Source organism: Panthera onca, chromosome D3, assembly GCF_046562875.1.
Source record: "Panthera onca isolate mPanOnc1 chromosome D3, mPanOnc1 haplotype 2, whole genome shotgun sequence".
NCBI lineage: Eukaryota > Metazoa > Chordata > Mammalia > Carnivora > Felidae > Panthera > Panthera onca.
Window position 1 is genome coordinate 33,306,675 of NC_138350.1, and position 16,569 is coordinate 33,323,243.

General features: G+C 43.0%; 1 protein-coding gene across 2 annotated transcripts in view; it reads right to left on the minus strand.

Moving 5' to 3' along the window:
- Nucleotides 1–1,465: 1,465 nt before the first annotated feature.
- Nucleotides 1,466–16,569, minus strand: part of NAPG (NSF attachment protein gamma) — a 33,590-nt gene continuing 18,486 nt past the window's right edge. For both annotated transcript variants that reach the window (XM_078435424.2, XM_060613239.3), the window contains exons 6-12: nt 13,743–13,852; nt 13,562–13,628; nt 13,207–13,277; nt 7,598–7,676; nt 5,444–5,523; nt 4,766–4,895; nt 1,466–3,745 (exon numbers count right to left, since the gene is read on the minus strand). In XM_078435424.2, the coding sequence (XP_078291550.2) occupies nt 3,605–3,745; nt 4,766–4,895; nt 5,444–5,523; nt 7,598–7,676; nt 13,207–13,277; nt 13,562–13,628; nt 13,743–13,852 (678 nt within the window). In that variant the 3' untranslated portion in view covers nt 1,466–3,604. The remainder of the gene's footprint in view (nt 3,746–4,765; nt 4,896–5,443; nt 5,524–7,597; nt 7,677–13,206; nt 13,278–13,561; nt 13,629–13,742; nt 13,853–16,569) is intronic.

Below are 16,569 nucleotides of genomic sequence, written 5' to 3' on the forward strand. Positions count from 1 at the left end.
CAGGATGAAGAAAGGGCAATCTGGATAGTGAGAACAAATCCCACATTCTCTGGGAGGGAACGAACCCTAATTTGCCCAGCTGGAGTCAGAAGCCAAGTCTGGGACCAAACCACTGTGGCCAGGAGGGTGGGGACAGTGTCTGAACCTGACTGCTGAGGGCCCACCACACAGCCTGCAGAGGGAGGAGGGAGATGTGGGGCTGTCCCCCCACTCCGCCCCCAGGTTCAGAGCCACTGGTCCTGGTCTGAAGGCAGGCAGAGGTCAGCCTCCAAGAGGTCACGGGGCAGTAGAGGCCGCAAACGCAACTGTGGGAGAGGCCGGCAGGCAGCATCCTGGGTACGCAAAGCCCAAGGGCTGAGGCCCATCAGTCAGTCTAACCGGGAGGTGCCAACAGGCACAGAGACACAAGTCTCTAGCAGAGACGTGGCCTCAGTTGTCATCCGGCCACAATGAGAATAAAATGAAGTCTTAGATCAAATGACTTACGCCGGAGTCTGAAATGCAGAAGTTCGCAAGGAAGTTTGGCTGTCAAAATCGGAACGACTAACTGACCTTTTCTCTCCCAGAGTTCATGATCTCATTCATCCCTGAGCACCCGCTATTTGTCAATTACTCTGTGAGGTGCTTTGCGTTTGTGAACTCACTTAATCCCCCAAGCCCCTTTAAGTAGATGCCATGAGGCTCCTGTGGTTAAGTGAGGAAGCCAGCTTGCCCAAGATCCACAGCAAGTCAGCTGGGAGCACCGCGGGCCGGCTTGTCCAGGAGCCTGGCTCACCAGCGCCGCACAAAAAACACAATATAGCTTCCATCAACTCTTAACAGTAAAGTCATACACGCTTTTCGAAGACCAACTAAAACACTTTACAACAAAACGTGCCTTACTCCAGGTTTATATTCTTACAGAAGTAATAACATTTTTCAAGAAAAATTTCTTGATTAGTCAACTTCTGCACAAATCCTGGGACAGTCTTTACGTACTAAGACGCACTGGAAACCAAGTTCATTCTTGCTTTGTGTGCATCACAGGTCAGCTGAGGGCTCTGCTTACGGCTTCCGCTCTCAGGGCGGGACACGGGAGCATTCCGGATCTGAGTGGCAGGGGAAAGGGAACTCGTGAGTGTCCCTCCAGCCGTAAGTGGTCTGGCCTGGAAATGATGCACTTGACTTCCACCGCCTCCCTTCGTGAAAGAATTACTCTCTTGGAAGAGGTATTAAAGTCTTCCACCTCAACAAGCAGCAGATAGTACAGTATTATACTAACTAGAGGATCAGTATCTTAAAAACTCAAATAGTTTAACTCCTAAAGGTACTTAACTGACTCCCAAAGAGCAGAATACAGGACCTAACAAAATACTGTTCTTGTATATGTATGGCTGGAAATCACATAAATGAGACTATGTTCTTGGAAGAAAGGAAATAAGTAAAGCGAAATGAGTAACAATAATAATCATACTTTCATATCATATATATATCATAGTTACAGATTTTATTTTCATAATATCTTCCCACTGAAGCAATAACCTACATTTCCGTGACAACACATGTAATATTTTCTCATCAAAGAACTGGAAAAAATAGTAAGGAAGCACAGATTCCATACACAAATACCATACATACTCTATGTACAAAGAAATTCAATATATTAAATATATTTGTAGATCGACTTCACTTACAATATAATAGAACACTGAGTATTCAATTCTGAGCATACTCATGCAGACTTCCACTTTGGTAAAAGTGATGGTGTGAGCTCTGCAAAAGGTTTTCCTGTTGTTGTAAACACGTTTCCCACTTCGGACCACACTCAGGATAGACTTCCGTGCGTAGAACACAAAACTGCATGAGGATGAAACGAGGGCTCTTTCCTGGACACCACAGCGTGCGTCCTGCACGTCAGTCCCTGAGCACGGGCAGGGAGGGGGAAGGAGGCTGCACTTGGAAGAAACAGAGCCTTTTACGTTGCTAAGGGTCAGCTGCCCTGTGGACGCAGAATGCACTGAATCACTCCTCGTTTTTAGAATGTAAAAGTTACCGATTTTTCCAAGGCTGCAATGGGTAATATGGTCTTTAAACAAACGGTCTAAAGTATCTTTTAAGTGCTGCCAAATCTGTTTAGACAGATGGTGGCTTAGCTCACAGGAGCGTTAATATGAGGCTCCTGAAGTTTCCGACTAGATCTAAAGGGCACAGCAGCAATGGCGGGATCTTGGCAGCATTCTAGTATATCCTTCAGTACAAATGTCTAAGTGCAGCTTTACTGAGATTGTTCAAAGTTAATCTCCATAGAGTCAGTGAAAATGGGCTGCTACCAGAACTAGGAGTGCAACTTGGGGAATCCAAACATTGTATTTGTTAGTATTTTAAATAGGGTCTTCAATAAATCTGTCTACCCTCCCACCCACCCCCACCCAAGAGCGCCTGCCACATGAAGATAACGTCCTGGCTAAGCCCTCCTCTCCCTTGGCTAAAACCATGGCTAAACACCACACATTGTGACGGATCGGCCCTGGGGTCTTCAGAGAGCAGCGAACAGACACACGCTGCACTCGCATAAGGCCGGGCTCTGTGAAGACAGGACACGCGGACAGAAAACCACCCTGCCCGCAGAAGGCACCCTGCTGCTGACCGGTGCCTCTTTCCGCTTAGCAGACTGGGAGACAGAGGTGAAAAAGGAATGCTTCAAAAATAATCTCTTAGGAATACCCACCAGGACTAAAATGCTGGCAGTCAGTCCTTTAAACAGAAGTGCTTCAGAAACCATTCTTCCCTCTAAGCTAAATGTCTATGGTATACGGCATTCCCACGTCTAGTTACTGTCCGGTTACAGCTCTAAATGAATCAAAAATTATTTTGGAGGGAAGAAATGTTCTAGACTGCTGGGAATTAGAATGCATAAAAACAGTCCTCATTAATTCCCATTTAGTCAAAACCAAGTGGATTTGGGGAGAGCCGCTGTGTTTTTTTAGGTGGAAAAAATGTATTTCAAAGAGGAGCTAAATATGCCTTCAAAGGATTCAATTTACGTGTAAGACTTTAAATGTACCTTTCATTGGGCTAAACAATATTGTAAAGCTCAAAATAGCATCCTGTCCCAGTCTTGCCTCTGAAAAGACTTAGATTTAATAATTTAAATGTATCTGATATCACTAGGGATAAATCTCCTTTTCAAAACAAAAGTTTAAAATACTACTTTGTTTAACCAGTAAACTTTACTTTTAGCAGCAATGATTAAATAAAATGCAAAGAAAATTCTCTAACAATAAATTAAAAAAACCCAAGAGAAAAGAATCTCTATGTCTACTGTCCCTTTTGTTTAGAATATCATTTGTGGCTTGCAAATTTCAAAATCAACTGTATTAAAATGTGACAATACATTTGCCTGTTCATTCTTGCTGGGTGTCTTAGAAAGGCTCTTATGGAAAGAAAAAAAAAGTTCTCAGGTAGTGGGTACAATGGGTGACTTCGCGAAATGATGACTAAAGATGAGTCTTTATTAGCATTTTCAAAACCATGACTGCAGTGAAGTCTGGATCCCCTTAGACAAGGTCCAAGTCCATGAACGGCACGTCAGAAATTTTCTCTTCCTTTCCGCAGAGCCAAGACCCTAGCACAGGCCTCCGGCGTACTCGTCCTCGTCTTCCTCGGTGGCAGGGGCAGTGGCGCCTTCAGACTTAGCCTGCGGTGCGGCAGATTTCTTCTTGATTCCCCCTCCTGGAACCACCAAACTCAGGCCCAGCTTAGCATACTGTCAACGACAAAACATGTTCTCAGGAGCTGGATGACCAGAATCTCAGTGTGCCACGTGTCAACAGTAGTTATCTATACGAGACAGATCTTAGTTCTCTACCAATACTACCATTTAGATGGAAGAACACCCACAGCACAACCCACACTGCTCTGCCAACAGATGGCTCATGACCGTGACGTGACAGGTACGCAACCAGTAAAAACATCAGTTCTCTGCCACACCTAGGAATCTGAGATCATTGGGACCCGCTAAGTAATACTGGCAGGTACCTACAAAATAAAGATCTGTGCAGTAAATGAGAAGTTAAGCTAGAGACAAATTCTTAAAAAATCATCAAACTTACAAAAACCTACAGAAGAATTTATCAAGAAAAAAACCTATATACATCATTACAAAAAACCGAAGGTCTTAAGCTGCTCTAATATCAAATCAAATGAACAGGGGCTCATCAATCTACTGAACAGACACGGCTCGCACTCTGTATACGGCACTGTGCGAGGCTGTTTCCCACATGCAAATCTATTCTTCGAGACAGGTGGGCAAGACAGGGACCTGCTGCTCCATTCTTACAGATGAGTTAAGTGAGGCTTCCAGAGTTCAGGAGTTCAGTAATACCCGGTGTGACACAACCATCTGTCATGGAAGTGGGCCTCCGACAAGGTCCCTGAATTACAAAGGCCACTACCTGAGGAGCCTCTTTCGGTGAAGCCTAAAAGAAAACTCAAACTAAGCGACCTACAGAGGTCTACGGGAGGAAGGCAAAGCTGAGAACTGGAACCGAATTAAAAACTACAGATATGGTCAACAGTTAGAAGGCTCGATAAATGGCTGTGAACCCACATGGCTGACATCTCAACAGTCTAAGACTATGGTGAAATTCAGGGCAAGTGCCGCATTCCTTGTCGGGCAGTAGCCAGAGGTGAAAAATAGAGGGGGAACATCTCACACGCCCACAGGAGAAAAATGTCGTCACTAGAAGCCTCCACCTTTGAAGGGGAAAGAAAAGAGGCCACTTACATCATTGTCCATGTACTTGAAAAGGGGTGAGTTGCAGACCTCCGACACTTGGTCTTGGTCTTGCTGGTCATAGCCTTCAAGGAGCTGCTCCAGGGCGGCGCAGTCCTCGCTCCCGCTGAACCCTGGAATGCTGCGGCAAGCACGAGTCACACGTCTCCACCTGCCCCCCGGCCATCCTGCCCCCCCCAGCAAACGTTTGGCAATATCTGGAGACATTTTTGTTAACAAGTGGGTAGCGGCCTGGGATGCCCCAGATGCCCCACAAGGCACAGGACAGGCCAGACAGCAAGGAATTATGTATGCGCCCAAAATGTCAGCAGTGCCCAGGCTGAGACCACTCATTTGAACTACCTTCAGTAAGACATGATCCTCCTGTAACATATAATCTGAGAACATTTCTTTACTCCTTTTTTTGTTGTTCTTTTTTTCTTAGAAGGCAAACAGAACAAAATCATTGAAGTCATTCACTCCCACGAAATCCCCAGGACAAAAACACAGGGAAGATCCGAACTTGTCAAAATCCTGCTGAAGTGGTTAGGGAAGTCCCCCCACCACTATGAAATGTATTAAAAACCAAAAATGGCTTCAGGACCAATAGCAGCTGTCTAAGCAGTGGTCTGCCACTGAGAACTACAGACGTTAACACCGCACATCCGGGCAGTGCTGCCTCCGTCTTACCTGTAGCTCTCTCTGACGCACCTCTCCGCGGCCACGTAGTCACTCCTGTGCAGGTGAACTAAGACTTGAGCGATTGTCTTCTAAAACAGAACAGGTGATGACGGCCCAAATTTACATCTGTTTAGCAAAGTCAATCCCCTGACATCTGCAGTCATATGGAGACTTATAAATTCTTAGTAGCTTCCACAGGACGCATGAAAGAAAACACACAACGGCACAGGTCAAACTGTACCGTGCCCATGAGCCACGCAGGGTCTTGCTAAATGAAGGCTGATCTAGGGGGTCCGAGGCAAGCCTGCAATCCCGCTTGCTCCCAGGTGTCCCAACACTGCCAGTCTGAGGACCACAATGAATAACACAACTTAGAACACAACTACCGCACGCTGTAAGAAAATGTCTCTTAAGTATCTACATAGGCTCAATCTTGAAAAAGGAATGAAAAAGAGGGGAGACCTGTGACGCCACAATAATACTCTGGAATTCTTAGACAGTAGGAAAAAGACAAATGAATGAATAAAAACTTTAGCTAATAGGAACAATACTATCTATAAGCCCACAAAAGCATCATTAAGACCAAAGATATGACTGATAAGATCTTATTGGCAGAACAGCTCTTCAAAATGGGTTTTTCAATCTTTTTCCGTTCTTCAGACAACTTTTACTGATCCATCTTTAAGTTCACTGTATCTTTTATCATCTCCATTATCAGATTAAGTTCATCCAATATTTACTGCAGACATTGCCTTTTCAGTTCCAAAATTCTCATTTAGCTCATCTTTAGTTTTTATTGAAAGAAAGAAAGAAAGAAAGAAAGAAAAGAGAAGAGGAAACAACAGTCCTTTTGTCTATTCATCTGTTTGCCTTTCCACCTCATGGGCCAGTTGCAACAGCTGCTTCAAAGTTGTGAAGTTGTGGGGCGCCTGGGTGGCTCAGTCGGTTGGGCGTCTGACTTCGGCGCAGGTCATGGCCTCATGGTTTGTGAGTTCGAGCCCTGCATTGGGCTCTGTGCTGACAGCTCAGAGGCTGGAGCCTGTCCTCAGATTCTGTGTCTCCCTCCCTCTCTCTCTCTCTCTGTCCCTCCCCTGCTTGCACTGTCTCTCTCTCTCTCAAAAATAAATAAAACATTAAAAAAAAAAAAAAGGCTGGGAAGTTGTGACCTGGTAATTCCAACATCTGGGGCACCTCTGGGTGGGCGTCCACTCTCTTCTTTTGAAAACTGGCCGACTTCCTGGCTCCTTCTGTGTGGAGCGCTTTGGGGCCGTATCCTGGACACTGTGGATGTTATGCTGCATAGACTCTCCTAGAATTCTCAGGAGAGCATGGATGCTTTCAGCAGGCAATACCGCAGGCAGGCTCAGACTGCAGGTTCCGTCTGCAGCTGGCGGGCAGCGGCTCTGGTCTTCAGCGCCTCTGCCCTGCCGCTGCGGCTCGGCCCCAAGCAAGAGTCCTGCCAGGGTGCTGTGGGCCCTGGACAGTGGTCAAATCTTACTTCAGCTCCCAAAGCCTATGCCCTGCTGCTCTGGGTCTGTCCGGCACACGCGGAGCTGGAGAGTAAACCCAGCACCTGTGTGGGCGCCTGCTCACACCCACACTCGGGATTCCCTTCTCCTCCTTCCCGGGCGTTCTACCTTGCTCTTAGCTCATCGTCCCAGCTCCTCTGGCCAAAGAGACTGATAAGCCTCTTGCGGTGTTTCATCTGCCTGCACCATCGTCACAGCCGTTGCCATGACTAGGACTCACCCTCAGAACAAAGCCATGGGAGAAACACGGGATAGATGAGTCCCTCCAGTTAGAAACATGGGGTAGATGGGTTTTAGCTGCTGGAGCCTCTGCTGCCGAGCTCCAGGACTGAGGGCCTCTCTCAAGCAATGCCACAAGAAAAATAGGGAAAACTCTGGAAACCATCTCCTGTACTGGCTGCCTGTCCGAGTGCTTACTCACCCTCTGCTTTTATTTTTCAGAGTCCAGGAATTTTTATATTTTGTCCAGAAGTTTTAGCTGTAATCAGCAGGAGAGACAGACTATAGGGGGCTTACTCCATCTTGCCCAAAATTATTTTTAAAAATATCCATGGAATCCAGTCCTAGGTACCCAGTTACACCAATATGAAAAATTAACAAATATAAAGCCAAAATAAGCACTTTCAAAGCATACCTTATAACAAGTTGGATAATTCTCAATCTCCTTATAAATATTTTTTTCTTTCTGAATAGAAAGTGCTGCCTCATCAAACCTAAAGACAAAACAAAGAAATGTCAAACAAGGCAGCACTAAATGACCTAAAGGGAAGATCGCCTTTGTATTTGATAGCACAGACTTTAGCGAAAATAACACATAAAGCACTGTGAGCTCAGTAACCCAGTTTCCATGAGCTCTGTACATCTGGCTTATGATTTTGTTTGTTTTTGAATGTTTATTTATTTTTGAGAGACAGAGACAGAGCACAAGCAGGCTCCAAGCTCTGAGCTGTCAGCATAGAGCCCGATGCGGGGCTCGAACTCATGAACCGCGAGATCATGACCTGAGCCGAAGTCGGATGCTTAACCAACTGAGCCACCCAGGCACCCCATGGCTTATCTTTGAAACACTCCACTCACCCGTTCAGGCATCAAGCAGACAGACAAAAAGCAGCACGTAAGGATAAGTTACTTCAAACAGAGAAGTTTAAGTCTGGTAAAGATCACCCATTAATGAGCCATCTATCCAATTCAACAAACTGCTCTGTGAATTTCCGTGAAAAGCATTAGACAAGCCCTGATTTAATCACCCCAGAGTTCTTCCCTTCCACTAAGGCCATTCAGACACCCCAAGGGCAGTGCCTCACAGCTGGAGAGTTCTTTCCCCAACTCTGTCCTCACCACCACACGCTCCACTGCTGCTCAGTGAGCCAGAAAAAATGTCCCTTTCGTCCTCACCATTCGCCGGTTTCAATGAACTCTCACCCACTTTCCTTTTCTTCCATCCCACTCAGACGGCAGGATGAAGAGGAAAGGCACTGCTACCACTGTTCCCCCAAATCCTCCAAGGCCCTCACCCTTCCCATTCCGCAGCCTCAACCCCAGCACACCTTACACAGCTCCTCATCTCTTTCTACAGGCGTACCATGGCCCCGTCCTGGGACTCCTTTCTTGGCACCTAACCCGTGCCTCAAGAAAGTGTGCAGGCCTCACCCCAAAAGCCAAAAGGGCAAGCAGTCTGCACTGCTCAGATGCAGAGGCAAAGAGCTGTTTCGTAACCCAAATTAACATATAAAAATGTTAACAATTATCTTTTAAAAAAGATAATTTTAAAATTATGCCTGAATAGTTGAGTCGCATATGCGTGCACACACCACACACACAGTATTGGCTTGGTTTAATTCTTATGAATTAAATTGAATTTCTGTGGGCCTTACTTACCCTGGCAACTTAATACTTCATATAATACGAGCACTTGTTGGGATGAGCAGTGGGTGTTGTATGTAAGCGATGAACCTCGGGAATCTACCCCCAAAAACCAAGAGCACACTTTACACATTGTATGTTAGCCAATCTGACAATACATTATATTAAAAAAAAAAATAAGGCTCACTGGAGAAATACATTCTGAATTTCTTAAGCCCAATTTGATAAATCTGGGGAACAAAGCCAGTTTATAAATTGCACATGGTAGCAGAATTCTAAGACTGTTCCCCAAGATTCTTGCTCCTTATATATATCCTTATATAGTCTTCCCTTGAATGTGGGCATGACCTCTGAATATGATAGAACTCACTCCTATGAGGAGTGACTCAGTGACTAATCAACTGACTTTGAGTGAAGCAGAGAGATTGTCTGGATGGGCCTGACCTAATCAGAAGAGCTCTTAAAAGGTCAGAGATTGAAGTCAAGAGACATGCTCTCACCAACCTTGAAGAAGCCACAGAACTACTATCTTGTAAACCGTCCAGAGGGCACATGCCAAGGAACTATGGGTACCTCTAGAGCTGAGGACTGCCCCCAGGCCAACGACTAATAAGAAAATATGGGTGTGCGTCCTACAGCCACAAGGAAAGGAATCCTGCCGACAGCCAAGGAGCCCAGAATGACTTCACAGCCATACTGGACACCTCATTCCAGCCTAATGAGACTCTGAGCACAGGACCCAGCTATACCGGAGCTGGGCTTCTAACCTGCAGAACTGTGAGACAATGAATGAGTGACTGTTGTTTTAAGCTGCTAGGTTTGTGGTTACTTGTCATACAGAAAAGGAAATTAATACGCTGGGTTAACATACATTTGTATCATTTGTAATTATGACATGAGCTTATCCCAGATCCTGTTTTATAAAACGTATTACATCAGGACATTCGGTGAACATCCAGATTATACCACTCTAGTAGGAATCTTAACATTTTAAGTTTTTCATATATTTAACGATAAAGGCTGTATTCTTCACACGTGACTCACTTATCTCCTTGGCATAAAAACAGCATTTCCATGTGCTAACAGCTAGTTAGCAAAACAGCCATCTAAGAGAAATACTGTTTGTTTATGTGTGATTTAAAAAAATGATCAACTTGGCTAAAAGTCCATGAAACTGACATATAAAGCCAACTGTTTTCAAATGTATCCAGGAAATTATTCATAAATTATAATGGAACATGGAGATAATTCTTAATACTCCTAACAAAATAAAATGCGTCTGGTTTTGCTGAAAAGAGAATAAACTGTTTTTGATCTTCCTACAATTCAAAAATAAAATAAAATGTAAGCCCCACAAAAATTATGTGCATACAACAGGAAATTGTCACAGGACTTCACTCAACCCAGTTTTCAATGGACATCTCCCTCACAATAACTCAAAACTCCTCCACGGCCTCCTGAAATCCAGAACGTATTTTTAACTACCTACAAAACTTTCAGCCAATTCATCACATTGCCAACTAAGCTTAATATCACCCTAATAAACCTTGGCATCACAACGGACAGGACAGGACAAGGACAGGAAACTAGTTATGTTCAACTAGTACCTACCCCACACACGCACACCCAGTTCTCCCTGTGTTTACAATCTAGTGACTGTCTCAGCCACCAGGGGAGAGTCTGAGAGAGAGCCTTAGAAGTGGGGAGTCAGGTAGTGGTGGGGGTGGTTAATTGATACAGAAGTCGGATTCTCCTCCTCACTGAGAATTATGACAAAGCTCTGGAAAGCACTCTGACTTGGTTCACTGCGCACCAACCACTCAGTGTTACCAACCAGCTCAGCTGCCTCAGAACTTCTCTGGAAGGCACAGGAATGGTCTGTTAAGTCAAACCAACTGGAAGGGCCTGTTCAGGGAGGGGACACGGGCACTGGTGTGGACTGATTTAAGGCCTCACAGATGGAACCTAAATGAACTCTGACTCACTTCTGAATTATGGCTCTCCAGAAATGTGGGAAGAGCACGAGACTAATACCAATATATTAAACAGGATATTTAATGTCACTATACTTAGAAGCTACTGTTAAGTTATGACTAAATATTACAGAATCACATTAATGTAAAAATATATTATTCTAAATGTAACAAACATAAAATTTAAAATTGCAAGCTACATTCTATTAGATGCTCTTTCTATAATTATATAAAATTACTATTTTAGTTCTTTTGGACAACTGACAGCCCCAATTGAGATTAGAATCAAAGTATATATTCAAAATACTCAAATATCATATAAATTCTCACAGCTATCTTTTTTTAACATATACTCTCCAGGTTTTTCTCATCCCGTACTAGTGAAATTCCTGACGGCAGTACTGTGACAGCTGACTTGTAACTCTTTCATACTATCCATACCCAGGGATAGTTTTCAAAACATCAAATTCCTTACCACTCCTGAATAAATTCAAATCAATCTTTATGTTCTTATAAAACTTAAAGAAAGTATTTCCATAAAATTTTTGTTCAAGATACTACATAAAATACTATTTTTCAATGCACTTTTACTAAAAAGGAAGAAAAAAAGCAATAAAGCATTCATGAAGTAAATAAAAGACATACTGGCTGCCCTAGACATATAAATGTCCCCCTTCCAGCATCTCCATACCACTTTATTGGACTGTGAAGAAAACTCCGTATTTGTTCTAGAATAATGGTTCTCATCACACACGCTACAGCTGACTAGTAACTTCTGGGAATGGTGGTGGCTACTGCTCGGCAGGGGACCATGTACATGTAGCTAGAAAAGGCTGCTCAGCTGCCCTCCTGGGGAGCTCCTCCTGGCCCCCTCCTTCCCTTTGCTCCACCCCCTAGAAACCAGCTTTAGATAATCTCAGTCTGGACAACAGGTGAGCAGATGTGAAAGCAGAAATACCCTGGGGAGACTGAAGCAGCGCGCGCTCGTGCCCAGAGCAGGCCTGACTTTCTGTCCCTAGCCCCAACTTCGCTTCGGATGCCTTCAGTGGTTAAGGGACCTCGGTCGGGCCTTAAGAAGGCTCTGGAGGTCTGCGGGGAGGACCGTCAGGGAGTGGATGAGAAGAGGACAAAGTATGCCAGGGCATGCCTGTCTGCCCTGGGATGAGAAGAGTCCAGGGCACCGTTGCGACAAGTGCGTGGCTCTGCTCAGAGAATCAGAATCCTGGTACGCTTCAGCTATGCTGCACCACCTGGGACCATCACCACAGGCAGCTCTGTTTCTATAAGAAACCCTTTCAGGCACTGACCTGAACTTACTATATCACCGTTTATAAGTTGGGAATCGTTGGAGTTAGCATTCCAGTTGTTTGGATTTCTAGGAAGCTTAGATAAGTAAAATGAATAAACGTAATGACCCGAGGCTTATGTATATGTTAAGTTTTGCCTCATGGTTTAATACAAAACTCTTAATTTAAAAACACAACAAAAATACTACGCCGTTTAGCCCAACAAAAAAATCCTACATCAATGAAAGAAGGTCCTATAAAGTAGTATATCTAAATGAAAACACACCAAAGTTATTAATTCTATATTAATTTATTCCGATGCTACTTTAAACCTGTTTGGATTATATCTTACAATCTATTGCCTTCATGAAGAAAACATTTAATTCAGTCTCAGAAAAAGAACTGATTCTTTAGTCATTTGTTTTTTGATTCCTTCACAAAACAGATCTTGGGTGTTTTCTGTCATGAGGGAAGTAGGGGCAAATTTTAATGAGGTTATGTACCTTCAGATTTACAGTTTTCTAAGTGTGTTCATCTTAAATAGTACTAAACAGTGTCTTGGCAAACAATTTTATTAATGACAGAGAGTGCCTACTAAGCTTAAATTAAGGTAAATGAATAAAAATAAAGGAAAATCCAGTAGCATTCTAGGTTTCTGGGGTCCAGCTATTTATGCATTAAGTCATATGTTTAAAGGATAAAAAAGCAAATACCCTATTTAATGACAATATTTGACTGTCCAGAACCGGGCAATTTCCCTGGGTGAACACTGGGGGATCTTGTTATTTATGCCTGTACAGCAATTTCTCCTCAAGAGAAACATGTTATAACCCAACCAAATAACGTATCAAGACAACTGCTCTCCCACACTGCTGAGCCAGGTTTTAACCAATAAAACCACAATGCATGATACATTTTGGCGTCAGATTTACAAAAACAGATCTTTTCATATTTAATTCCATGTTCCATCTTGTAGACATTACTCTTTCTACTCGGTGGCCTGGTGTGCCTGTGGCTCACACCAAATAGATTAACAAGCCATTCCCCACACTACTTAACGGTTCCAAATGTGGACTGAAGGTTTACATGGACACACAGCAACACAGTTTTGGAAATCTTACCTGCGTCCTCGGACCAGCAGTCTGGAGGCTTTTCCTAGTAATTCAACTGCCTGTCGTAAGCGTTCCTCATTCTGAAGGAATCAGAGAGAAGAGACAGTTGGCTGCTTTAATCTAGGAATCTTCTTTTCCTCCCAATAATTATTTGATAAAAAAGTAACAGCACTCAATCAAAGTGGGCAGGGGGAAAATGCCAAAGCTGTTAATCCATTTTATTAACTGTCTAATAAAAAACTACAGTTCAACTGTGAGCACAGAAAACTTTAAAAGCAGTCACTGCATTTCTCTGTTTTCCTACAGAAAATGAGCCTAAACATTCTAAGTATACTTAAAGGAAAAAAGTAAAATTCAGACTTACTTCGAACACATTTGCTGTCTGTTGATACAACTGTACAGCCTTTTCTGGATCCACATTTTCTATAAGCCTATGAGACAAGAAAATTGGACTCTTATGAGAGATAGAAAACTTGTTTTTCCAAGGACTTTATTGAGACAAAAAGCCAGTGGCTCCTATGCAGACTTGTGTTCCACACACTCACTTGCCAGCGCGTTCCAAGGCCATGGCTGCCGTGTCAGGGGTGCCGTTTTCCAGATACATCATGCTGGCTTTCTCAATCAGCTGAACGGCCTCTGGTAGTTTCTGCATCTCCTTTAGGCGAAGGATAAATGCATCAGCTTAAGCACAGAATTAACAATCAGAAATTCATTTTATTCCTTATTCATGAAAGTAGAATTTATTAATTTTAACGTTTGAATACGTTATACAACAGATAGATTTAAGATGAAATGCCTTCACGTGGTTACTCTCCCCCATCAAGTTCATTTTGCCAAACTAAAAACGTTATCAGTCGAGTTCTGCAGAGTTCATCACCACTTTAGAGGTTCAGAAAAGCTCTACCAACGGTAGAAACCAAAACCCTTGCTCTTGACTGTTTTGTAGGATTTATAATTCTCTGAACACTTACTGAGTCCCTACCAGGTGCGAAGCCTATGCCAAAGGCTGCAAACCAGCAGCTCAAGGGCTGTACCTCATTTCCAAGTGCATCTTGCTTGAACCATTCAGTAGTTCTAAATCAGAAACTTTCACAAAAGTTCTGTCTTACAGCTTCCTATTTTAAAAAAGGCTCACAAGCTCTGGCGTCAGCAGGTTTTCATTCCCACATGGCAGGAGTGGGTTGAGGCTGAGCGGATGTCCCGGGAGGCGTGGCGTCTCCTGCAGTGGCCTCCTCTCTCCGCACTCCCCTCCACACTCCCTGCTGTCCTATACGCCCAGGCCTGCCTCAGTCCCCACTGCCCTGGGCTCATCAGAGTCTGCAGCCCTTTTCCACAATGAGTGCCACCAGCACGTTAACTCCATGCCTCACTAGGAGATCATAGGTCTCAGCATCCTGTGGTCCTTACATCTATTATCTCCAAATCTAAACTCTTTTAGAAACAGAACAATAATCATTTACAAGCCAGATATAAGGTTTACGTGGCATTGTCCTACTTAGGGTTGACATCCTTAGATCTTCAAGTAGGCTCCATGCAGACGTTTCATGGGTTGTTTTCAAATCTGCCTGTTCAGTCACTCATTTAGTTGGCAAATTCTTTAGGATACAAAACCTGTTGGTCTCATTCTTACTGATGTCCAAATATAACTTTTTCATTCTTTAGCTAAGGAATAAGCAAGGATAGGCTGCCATCTGAAAAGTTACACTATTTTATACTCTTCCCCATGTTCTTGTAGCATGGCAAAATCAAGAGGAAAATAAAAACATGCTTATTTTCAGTGGTTTTGTGCCTGAGTCACCCTACTGCTTCTGTGGAGCCACCAGGATATGAAATCTAACAGTCGTACAATGACAGAACCAGGGGCGGCTCCAGTAAGTGGTGTCTTCCACTCGGCCTCCTTCCACATATTGTCACTTCCTAAGCCTTGCTGGCAGATGATTACGAAGGTCTGTATGACAAACTGATGGAAATTTTAACCCACGGAATTAACACTGAGCCAAGTAGCTCAGGACCCCTAATGCTGCTAAGGACTGTCCAAAGGCATTTAATTTAAATACAAGAGCATGGCAGAAAGCGTTTTTTCTTGTCTCTTCCCCTACCTACTAGGTTTATTTTTCCTTCATTCAAAGCAGTGCCTTCAAATCCTCAAATTAAACCAATACTATCACAGCGGAAATGATGTCAAAATAGTATCTTTTTATGAAGACTCAAGTCTTAGCCCAGCTGTTAGAATATAAACTGAAGCTGTGAGGATTATAAATTATAGTGGTCTAGCATTTCTGTATTAAGAGAGTGGATCCTAATAATAGCCACAAATGAGATGACACGAGCCACCTGGGAGCTTCCTATTTCTCAGGGGGACCTGGGACAGCAGAAGGTCAGGGCAGACACCCAGCTCCTTCGGCTACAAGAGATATTTTAGTTGCTAAGAAACTGCTGATAACCTGACCTGCATCACCAAATCTGGTTGCAGGTTTTATCCAGAAAAGCTTTACTACAATGGCAACGTAACAGTTTATCACAAGGAAGCACCATAATTTATTTAAATATCTCCTTATTATTAAAAATTTAGATAACTGCCATTTTTCTTAAGTAATATATAATAAACATTTTTACACATAAATCTTTGCTATCTGTCTCTTTACAACAGAGTCACAGAATTGGAATTCCTAGGTCAAAGGATACGGAAATTCTTAAAGCCCGTGATATATATTTTGAAAGTAATTTTTTAAATGGCATGAAAAAGAAAATCTGCATGAAAAAGTTAAATGTAAATAGTAAGATATGTATGTACATAGAAAAATGACTAAAAGAAAAAAACTCATTACTAACATTTTTTGGTCCTTCCAGTTTCTAAATGTTCTACAATGAGCATGTATTCTTTAAAAAATCAGTAAGATTATAAAAGTCATTAAAATTAAAAAAAATAGTTTTACTAAAGCATGAGTTCTTAAAGCTTCATAATAATTCAAACAGCTTTCACCGTATTAGGAAACATAAAAATGGAAAGGAAATGTTCTATGTCAACTGCTACTTGGCATGCTTTGTAAGTGTCATAAAGTAACATGTTTTTTCTCACCACAACAGTGTATTACTTCCCAACCTGCTTTAATGAGGCAGAAATATGAAAAGCGGCACAAGCACATTAGCCAACTATTCCATTCAACAAGAATCAGAATTAAACATCAATTGCTTAAGTCTAAGGTTCTTTTCAATGCCAGCTTTTACAAAACAAGCAAAACTCTTCTTTCTAAAACCCAAGAGAGGGGTGCCTGGATGTCTCAGTCCGTTAAGTGTCTGACTTTCGCTGTTCATGAGTTCAAGTCCCATGTCGGACTCTGTGCTGACAGAGCAGAGCCTGCTTCCGATTCT